Source organism: Daktulosphaira vitifoliae, unplaced genomic scaffold, assembly GCF_025091365.1.
Source record: "Daktulosphaira vitifoliae isolate Bord-2020 unplaced genomic scaffold, ASM2509136v1 Scaffold_1, whole genome shotgun sequence".
Classification (NCBI taxonomy): domain Eukaryota; kingdom Metazoa; phylum Arthropoda; class Insecta; order Hemiptera; family Phylloxeridae; genus Daktulosphaira; species Daktulosphaira vitifoliae.
Window position 1 is genome coordinate 35,175,110 of NW_026099572.1, and position 10,136 is coordinate 35,185,245.

At 25.8% G+C, this 10,136-nt stretch overlaps 1 protein-coding gene and 1 long non-coding RNA gene across 4 annotated transcripts in view; both read right to left on the reverse strand.

The window, feature by feature from the left end:
• The window catches only part of LOC126894337 (uncharacterized), a 12,359-nt gene extending 9,545 nt beyond the window's left edge, over positions 1-2,814 (reverse strand). Inside the window, exons 1-3 of one of the 2 annotated variants that reach the window (XM_050665274.1) lie at positions 2,405-2,814; positions 1,849-2,040; positions 44-807 (exon numbers count right to left, since the gene is read on the reverse strand). In XM_050665274.1, the coding sequence (XP_050521231.1) occupies positions 770-807; positions 1,849-2,040; positions 2,405-2,774 (600 nt within the window). In that variant the 5' untranslated portion in view covers positions 2,775-2,814 and the 3' untranslated portion in view covers positions 44-769. Of the gene's footprint in view, positions 1-43; positions 808-1,848; positions 2,041-2,404 lie in introns of those variants that run through there. The other variant, XM_050665275.1, reaches the window with a different exon arrangement.
• Positions 2,815-2,819: 5 nt separating this feature from the next.
• On the reverse strand, positions 2,820-8,161 carry LOC126894338 (uncharacterized). Of its 2 annotated transcripts, none has more exons than XR_007701383.1 (5): positions 8,124-8,161; positions 7,793-7,915; positions 6,200-6,331; positions 3,412-3,430; positions 2,820-3,173 (listed from the first exon to the last, which is right to left on the reverse strand). It is a non-coding gene; the product is annotated as an uncharacterized LOC126894338 (long non-coding RNA). The 2 variants fall into 2 exon arrangements; XR_007701382.1 differs by lacking the exon at positions 8,124-8,161 and adding an exon at positions 8,017-8,113.
• Positions 8,162-10,136: the final 1,975 nt, after the last annotated feature.

The following is a 10,136-nucleotide window of genomic DNA, read 5'->3' on the forward strand; positions in this document are numbered from 1 at the left end:
CTCTCTCGATATCAGCCGTCCAGCTATTAATATGACAATCGGTCGTCTCCCCGCCCTTGACACTGAGATAAGGCCGCCGCCGAATATGGATGACTGATATTGCGTTCTGTTCGGTTCCGACGTTGACCTTGACTGGTTCGCCTTTTTCTTGTGCGCTGTTTGTGTTTCATTGTTTTTCCCGTGTTTTTCTTGGATTGCGGCGAGTGTGCTCATTACCGATATTACCGACGACAGAAGGGCCCATTGTTACATACGTATAACATTGTTCGAATTTTGGAAAATATCTCATATTATAAGAATCAACTTTAGTCTTCCGATGTTGTTTTCTTTGTTTTTACTGTTGTGCTTGTGTAAATTGACACGGACCGCGTCGCTTCGTTATACACGATGCCCCGCGACTCGTGCCACCTTTATCAGCCGTCGCCCTACTATGAATATTTGACTGACCAACATCGCTTGTTATACGCTACGGTGCAAAGTCCAGCAAATGCCGACGACGACCCGCCGAAAATGGTGCGAGAGTCTTCCTCCCGTCGTGAAAGCGACAACGCCGCGACCAACCGAACCGCACCAGCGCACCATCGCCTACAACGCTGCTAACCATTTTGCCGTTCAAGGATTACGCCGGACGTCGCGTCGTCGACACCAGCGAAAGTGCCGCGATATTATGCGAAGATTATTATTGCTGTGTTTATCTTTTCGGTTTGTTTATTTTTATTAAAATAATGTGTTGTCGCTCATTTAATAAACGGCCCACGGGTCTCTACCCTCAAAACCAGTGTCGGCCACATTTTTGCGACGCAAGTCCTGTCAAAATATATATACACATAGACATAAATATATATAATATATATATATATATACCTCGAGTGCCGTACCATTTGGATACGCGTTATTTAATATTTAACATATACATAACATGTATATTTTGGATGCGATCTTTAATTAGACTACAGAATAATTAAAAAAATATTGGGACAAAAACTTATATACTAGCTAGTAAATAAGAAAATTATCTTACTAAAAAAGAAATCGACCTAGTTGACCTCTTAAGGTATATTAACAAAATTTGTATTTTTATAAGTGGCCAGACTAAATAGCCAATTTTTAAACTCTTATCTTACAAACAATTTTATGTAAAAAGTTTAACTTTAATATTTTGTCTGAAAAATTATATTATAATGTACGAAGTTAGTTTCAATGCGTTTGCTAAATAGCTATTGGTTTAACTCTGTAAATTATTTTTTTACTCGACACAATTACTTATACATATTGAATTTTCGAAAAATCTACCCCTTGAATAAAATTTAGTTAATACAATAACTTAGAGATGCAAAAAAAAAATAATATAATAAAAACTACCCGTAGTGTCGATCTCTAGGAGTTATCAATCATTAAAACGAAAAATTATTCGATTATCGTTAAAAATGGCTAATATTGCAGTATTTTTCAGAGCAAGGAATTAATAAAGAAACGCTCGTAATATTTTTCTTCATCAATGTTTCATTAATAATTATAATTTATATACTTTTTCCATTTATTTTTTCAGGTGTACCTATATTTAGGTTTTGAGTACCTGTAATCTCTTAATGAGTAATTGACCAATAAAATAGACAACCATGTAATTTTTGGTGAATATATTAATTAAGTGGCGAAACTTTGGGGGAGCTTAAATGGCTGTTGTCCCCCTCCAATTTACATTGTATTTCTTTAATGCTAGTAAGAGTATGTGATAAGAAAAAATTATTTAAACTCCTCAAGTTAAAATATCAAACATAAAAGACATAAATAAAATCTCGTAATATTTTTCTTCATTTATGTTTCAGTAATTAATTATAATTTATTTACCTTTTACAATTATTTTCGCAGGTGTTACTATATTTAGGCTTTGAGTACCTGTAATCTCTTGATGACAAACAGGGCACTCTGTCCTTGAATGATTATACCCTTCACAGCACCAGCCACATCTACAAGGTAAAAAAATGTGAACATCCGTAATTATACCACTGTTTCTTTTACATATAGTACAAAGAGATTGATCTGCAGAAAAAAAGATAAAAAATTGTTAAATACTTGCATCCGTTTTAATTACTGAAAATTTTATATTATACTTTTCATCTCAAAAGCATTTCAAATATTTTTTAACGCTTTTAAAACCCATTAAAAATTACTGCCAACAACTTCAAAGAGTAGTTTCTTAAACATGTACAGTTATTTACCAAATAAATACTATTAGAATAATTTAAGTTTTTTTAAATGTATATTTAATAAATTTGCCATTAATAACCATTCTAATGAAATTGATTGACAAATTTTTACAAAAAATATTTCATAAACTATTAAAATAATTTTTTTTTTTTAATAAAAAATAATGTTATAAAATTTATAAAAAAAATACTCTTACTCTTATATCCAGTTATATCTTTGAAACTAGGAAAATTTGAACTAGGTAAAATCATAAAATTTCTAAAAATTTTATTATAATATCCATGTATTTTTAATAATTTTCTTTCAGGAATATTATCCATTGATTTTTTATCAGGTTCCATTAAAAAGTGTACTTTATCTTTTATCAAATTCTTGCAGCTTAGTAGATCATTTCTGTAATCTTCGTCTACATTATCACATTTGTTTTCGTGTTTTTTGTAAACTTCTAAAATGCATTCATACGGTTCAGGAGAAATCAATTCTTTATTAAATATCAAAACAAGTTTGTAAAGATTTTCATTAAATTCATTTAAGTGAACAGATATTGTAGCACCTTTTTTATTCATTTCTATTGCAAATTCGCAGAACAGATAAATGTATGTAATGCCNTTATTCATTTCTATTGCAAATTCGCAGAACAGATAAATGTATGTAATGCCCATACTTTCTATAGCGTTCAAAAAAATCGAATAAACCAATTTAAATTTTTTTTTGCGCATACATCTTTTAATCACATCTGTCAATCTTTTATTTACTATTTCTATATCTTCTTCATAAGGAATATCTTCATCATCTACTGCGTGGTTGTAAGGTATTGGACAATACAATACCTCATTTTTTGATTTTATATAATAAGGATGTTGTTGAAGAGTGAAATTATGAATATTTGGGTATTCCCTTTCAAGAGTCTGTATGTCCTCACGTGTAATGTTATTTAGATCAACACATATTGATTGGTTGATTGTCTGAATAAAAAAGAATACTAATTTCAATTTATTGAGAAACATATTATTCTAATAGAATATTTAACAAAATTTTTAAATTTCAAAATATTTTATCAATTAACATAAAATAGTTTTAAAATAAATTACATACTAACTAAACATTTTTGAATAACAAGAATTACTGTAATAAGACTATTTATAAGTAGTAGTCACAAGTTTATTTTAAATGGCTGATCAAATATAAAATATTAATACGTACTTTAATAATATATAAACAACTGTAATTTAAAATATAATTTATTAATTATTTATATATGCAAAAATACGAATTTTCTTTAATGAAATTATCGATGGAAAAAAAATTAATTTTCATTAAAAATAAATCACGATATTACTTATAAATCTATTTTGAACAGTTTATTTTGATTTAACTATTCTATATGAAAATTCGTAAATCATAAATAAAATAACTTTTTAACAATATATTTTGTAACTGTTATTTGATGAATTATAATTTAACAGATGATATTGTTATAATATTATAATTAAAAAATGTATTTATATTATAATAATTATATAGATTAACATTGATAAATGGATAGATTTATAATTTAATGAGAGAAGTGTGTCATTTAAAGCAAAATGATCTTTTTCAATTTAAAAAAAAAAATTGTAATTTTTCTAAACTTTAAATAAAAATGTTTGAAGAATACTTTTTTATGAAAACAATGACAAATTATTATATTTTACTCAAAGTTTTTAAATGGAACAGAACGGGACTCCTTCTTATTTAAGTAAACATACATATTAATTTTTTACCAATATTTAAATTAAGCAAAGATCATCATGAAGTATTTTTATAATATACTCAATGTTTTTTTAAGTTTGGCAGGAAGTGACTACCTTTTAATTAGGTTATACATATTTGGTTATTTTTTATAAATACTTCAATTAAACAATAGAATTTTAACATTCCCGTTAAAAAAGTATTAGAAATTGACTTTTTTAAATTAATTAATAATCAGTTTTAAATAATGAACATTTTATCAATTTTTTTAAATATATCAAGAAGTTTTCTAATTTTTATGGTGAATATTTTCTTTAAGATTTAAAAATACGTTAAATATTAAAAAGCAGTTTAAGTATTAACTTTTAATATGTACATTTTTTTAATTAGTAAATCATTTTAATTTATTTATATTTAATTTATTTTATATTTATTGTTTTATTTATGATAATTTTGCTTTTTAAAAATAATTCCGTTAAAAAAAAACCAAACACAGGGGGGTCGGGACACAGTGGTGTCGTGGTATAGTTGGATCAAGTATAATGATATCTGACAGTGATTAAAATCACTATCAAAAATAAACGCTTCGATGCAAATCTTTAGATAGTGTTTAATTTTAAAAAAAATGGTGTTTTATACCATAAGCTAAATGATCTGCTGGTTCCTCATTAATATCTTGATTAAGATAAAGTATGACTAATGAAAAAGGGTTTATTAAAAAATATTATTTCTCATAAAAAAAATTGTGTGGATCCATACACTTTTCAATAAGTTATAGCATTATAAAGTTAAATATAATATAAAAAATAAAATCCAGAATTTTCACACGAAAATAGCATTCGGTAGGCATTTTCGCCGTGAAGACAAGTCCAGAGGTCAATTTTTTTTTTTTCAAATTAAAGTAAATTACATTAGCATTAATTTAAGATATATATAAAAGTGTCAGACCTTCCGGAACATTTTCACAAGTTATNTTTTTTTTTCAAATTAAAGTACATTACATTAGCTTTAATTTAAGATATATATAAAAGTGTCAGACCTTCCGGAACATTTTCACAAGTTAAGTTGAAAAAGTTAATTTTTTGTGAAAAATCTGTCATTTTAAATCCCCACCTAGATAAAGGGTCACATTTACAAAAAAATATACCAAATGATAAGTAAAGACATCAAGTATCTATATAAAAATTAGTTATATTGATATGTTATTTTTGAAAAAGTTAGAGCATTATTAAGTTAAAAATATAAAAAAAAATTATTTTACAAAAATCGTAATTTTTTATTAATTTTGATGTCTATTTTCACCACAAAAACAAGTCCAATGGTCTAATTTTTTTTTTCAAATTTAAGTACATTACAATATCTTTAATTTAATATATATAAGTTGAAAATTAAATTTTTTGTGAAAAAGTTGACACATTAAATCCCCCCCTGTGGACAGGTTAGGTGTCAGATTTACAAAAAAAATATACCAAATGATAAGTAAAAAAATCAAGCATCTATAAAAAAAATTTATATTGATTCGATTATTTTTGAAAAAGTTACAGCAGTTTTTAGTAAAAAAAAATGAAGAAATGTCGAAAATTAGTGATTTTTAAATTTGTAATTTTTTGGGGGATATCCCCCGTTTACGGGGAACGAGGGAAATTTCAATTCAATTTTTCAATCAAAACTTCAATTTTTGAGGGTAATGTATTCATCTAGATACGATTTGTGATCTTTTGACGTATCTTTGAAAGAAATCCGTTCAGTGAAAGCTGAGAAAAAGTGGTAATAGACAAAAAAAAACACATCATAGTAAAACCAATACCTTCTCAGCTTTGCATCAAAGCTAAAAAATGTTTATATTATTCAATAATACTCCAGAAATTTACTTATTAGTTATACAGGCTGAGAAAACTTGTTAGGATTAATAATTTCACATTTCTTATTGTCATAATTAAATAAAAATTTCAACAATTTTTCTAATATTTTTTTCCAGAAAAATGTCAGATTCAATGCGAAGCTGACAGTGATTCAAATCACTGTCATTTCATTTTGAACCTATTTTTTAATATATAATCATGTATTCTTTTTAAAAACTATATAGAGTATGGTAGCTATATATGATCCTTCTACTTAATTCCTGAAATAGACACGTATTAATAAAATAATTCTGTACAAACATTATTAAATTTATTTAGTATATTTTTCTATATTGATGATTATTTTTCTTTTTATGGTTTAAAATTAGATAAATTAAATAAGTTGCAAATTTATTTACTTTTGAATAGTGTAGCTGTTTTTGTTGATAAGAAAAATAGTTCAAAATGGACTATCTTTATCCAATACTGTATGTCAAATTGCTTTAATGCCCAATAACATCCAGATATTGAAATAATTTTACTTTTTTCATCTAAAAGTACATTGAATTATCTTTTATTTGATATAGATTTAAATAATTATATAAAAGAATTTTTGATATGTTAATATAAGCTAATGTTATTTATTATGAACAAAACAGTTCGCAAAAATATGATTTAAAATTTTTTTATTCTTAAATTTATTTTTATTTAGGTACAATAATATCTAAAGGATCAATATAAATCTATTAAAAGATTTAATATTAAATCTTAATATTGCCATGCGTCAATTATCAAATAAGTATGTTTTAGCTTTACTAATCGTTTTTTTGAATAACAATTCTGTATTATAGCAATAAATTGTATTTTTATTTATTCTGTTTAAAAATATGTATTAGAATTTCTTATAATTTATTTAGGTACAATAATATCTAAAGGATCAATATAAATCTATTAAAAGATTTAATATTAAATCTTAATATTGCCATGCGTCAAATATCAAAAAAAGTATGTTTTAGCTTTACTAATCGTTTTTTTTAATAACAATTCTGTATTTTAGCAATAAATTGTATTTTTATTTATTCTGTTTAAAAATATGTATTAGAATTTCTTATAATTTATGTATATGTTTTGACTTTTAAAAGTTAAAAGCATCAAAATGAAAAAAATAAAACTATAAATCACATAATAATTTAAATAAAAAAATTATAACTACAATAGATTAAAATAATAATGACAGCATCACAGTGATATAGAAAATTAAATTATATAAAAGGTTNGAGAATCACAGTGATATATAGAATTAAATTTTTGGTTATTATTAAGGTTAATTTGTTTTAATGTAATAATATTACCATTGACAGTCAAATAGGCTTCGATTAGAGATATGGTCCCAACATAATTTTTTTAAGCGTACAATTTTCATTTTATATATTGGAAACTTTGTGAAAATAAATAATTATTTCTACAAGTTTAGGAAATTCAAATTTAGGTCTTTGTTATTATTTACAGGTAAAAAAATTCGACAAGATATTATTCCAAAAGAAAACATTTATGCATATCTAATGGTCTTTACTAAAATCTTGATATACGAGTATTATATACAAAATAATACAAATAAAAAAGCTATAGTGTATGGAGTACAATTCGAGTTTTTTCATCTCCATGTCAAAATCATCTGATAGCCAATCGACGAGAGAAAGAGTGCGATCAAAAAATTTTAGAAATAAAAATAATATTATCGACTTCCTTACGCATATTAATATAAAATGTAAAATAACTAAATCTATAAAATTATGAACAGACAATGTAATAAAATGTTAATTTAACATTCATTAATACAAATATTTATAAATTAATCAAAATAATATTATTTTAGATAGAACTTTAATAGATTTTTTCATTATTTTACAAATTTTCATACTGTATACTTAAAATCTTCTCACTACATATTGTAAATAACCATTGTTAATAACCATTGTGGTTATTTTCAGTACATTTACTACAATACCAACCGTGACCATATAGTATCACTCTGTGTTTATTTAGAGGAAGCACATATTTTATTTGACTGCGGCACCTTAAACAACGTGCTTCTTGTCCATCTAAAGTACACCTTGGCTGTATGGAAAACAAACCTAAATGCAAATATTAAAAATTAGTTTGTTTTCTAACACTAAACTTTATGCGCAGGTATTTTACTTTTCACGCAAGCATAATGAGTNCGCAGGTATTTTACTTTTCACACAAGCATAATGAGTACTTAAGGAAAAAAAACTGCACGAATTTAAGCAGTATTAGTTAAAAAAATATATATATTTTGCATTACTTATAGTCCTTAGTTACCTGGTTTATATATAGTTTACAACAAAATTGAATCTTTGGTAATCATAAAATGAATTATAAAAATATAATAGCAAAAATTATAATTGTATTTATTGTTGAAAAACAATAAAAAAAAAGGAAAAATTATTATTTATTTTTTGAATTACGTATGAAATTAAATTTATTAAAAGTTATATTTTTAAATCTATGCTAGAATAATTAAAATTTTCTTAATTTTATTGCAAATTACTTTATTGTTTTAAAGAATTTTCATTTTTTTTTTTTATAAGAGAACTTATAAAGTGTAAAACTAACTGAATTTAAAAATATCTAAATAAAACTATATGAAACTAACTAAGTTATTTAAAAAATCAAAATTTTGTCCAAAAGTAGAATTGTTAGTTTCTTTGCAAACATTTTTCAAATTTTAAGCATCAAATTAAAAAAAATCTGATATGTATAATATGAGATCTGTAAGGGGACCTCCTCTCGTATATTTAATTTCAACACTGTATAGCTAATAGCGGTTATCCACTTGAAAATCATCACTCTCTCGCTTTTAGATCACCTAGCTGTCTAGAAGTCTTTTTGTTCGTTATTTCGTCAAATCGCCTTTTTTGTTGTTACTAAAATTGTTCAAGCTTATTTTTTTCCCTTGAAACATTGTCGTTGTAATATTTTGACCAACTTGTCATGATAATAATCTTAATATTGTAATTTGTAGGAAACTTTGCTTACAACAAGTTTTTTCTTTAATTCTTAAATCCAGTTTTAAAACCTCGTGGTTGATTTCAAATTTCTTAGTAAAATACTGGTCTATTAGTTATATAAGTTAATTTTTACATATTTTAGTGTTGTCACTTTGAACAAATATTATTAGATTGTTCATTTAATAGTCAAAGTTAGAATCTTACAATTATTATTGAAATCAATCACTAGAGTTGTAATACTCCTTTGTTGTGGGTGGTAAAACTTTATACAGTGAACATCATAATTATTTTATTTATTTACAAAATATCATGGAAAATTTCCATTGTCATTACTTTATTTATAATTGTTATTCAAAGAAATAAAGTGGTTTGTCTTTTAATTAATTTTCTGTCTAGCTGTTGTCTATGAAATTTACCCTATATACAGTCCACTAAAAAATATACAAAATAATTTGCTCATTTCACCAATCCCAAATCTTTTACTTGTAATATTGGTTACAATTGTTCATAATTGAATTTATAGTTTGTCTTCGATAAAAAACATTAAATTTAAATACTCATTTAATCTATCGGTTAATGTAGTGCTCCAACATGTGCACTGACTTAAACGCATAAGTATTTGTTCAATAGTATACATTAAATTTTGTCAAGTAACGGACATTTAGATTTGAAATTATTTTTCATAGAATTTATGTTTTAAGAATACTGTTAAGAGTGTTGTGATACTTGGTCACAAAACAAAGTACAACAATACACTACACTAGTTTATGGCGATATTGGCGCAGAGTCTGATATTAAACAATGAATAAAACATAGAACAGAAACATAAACCAAAGTAACAGTAAGATTACAGTACACAAAAGTGCCGGTGTCTTTCGGGGAGGCGAAGAAGGTAAAACCTGTTGTTTGAGCGGACGACGAATCGTTGTAGGGGCCACGAAGATGACTGTCCAAACGGACATTTGAGGCGTGTCGTGCGGCACTTGTTGGACTTTGTACTATGGCGTATGGCACGCGCTGTTAGTCAGCCGAACTACACGTAATTGGGCGATGGCTGATAAAGGTGGCTCGCGTCGCAGGCTCCGTGCATCATGAANTTGGGCGATGGCTGATAAAGATGGCTCGCGTCGCAGGCTCCGTGCATCATGAAGCAGCGCGCAACCATGTCAATACTTCACAAGAAAATGTTGTGATTGTTTAACTAATCTGGGTAAAAAGTATTTTTAATAATGAGTCAATATCGTAAATATATAAAATATTGAAAAACAACTCAAGTGTTATAATTCAACTAACAAAAATTAATAAAATAAAAATAGTGAATTAT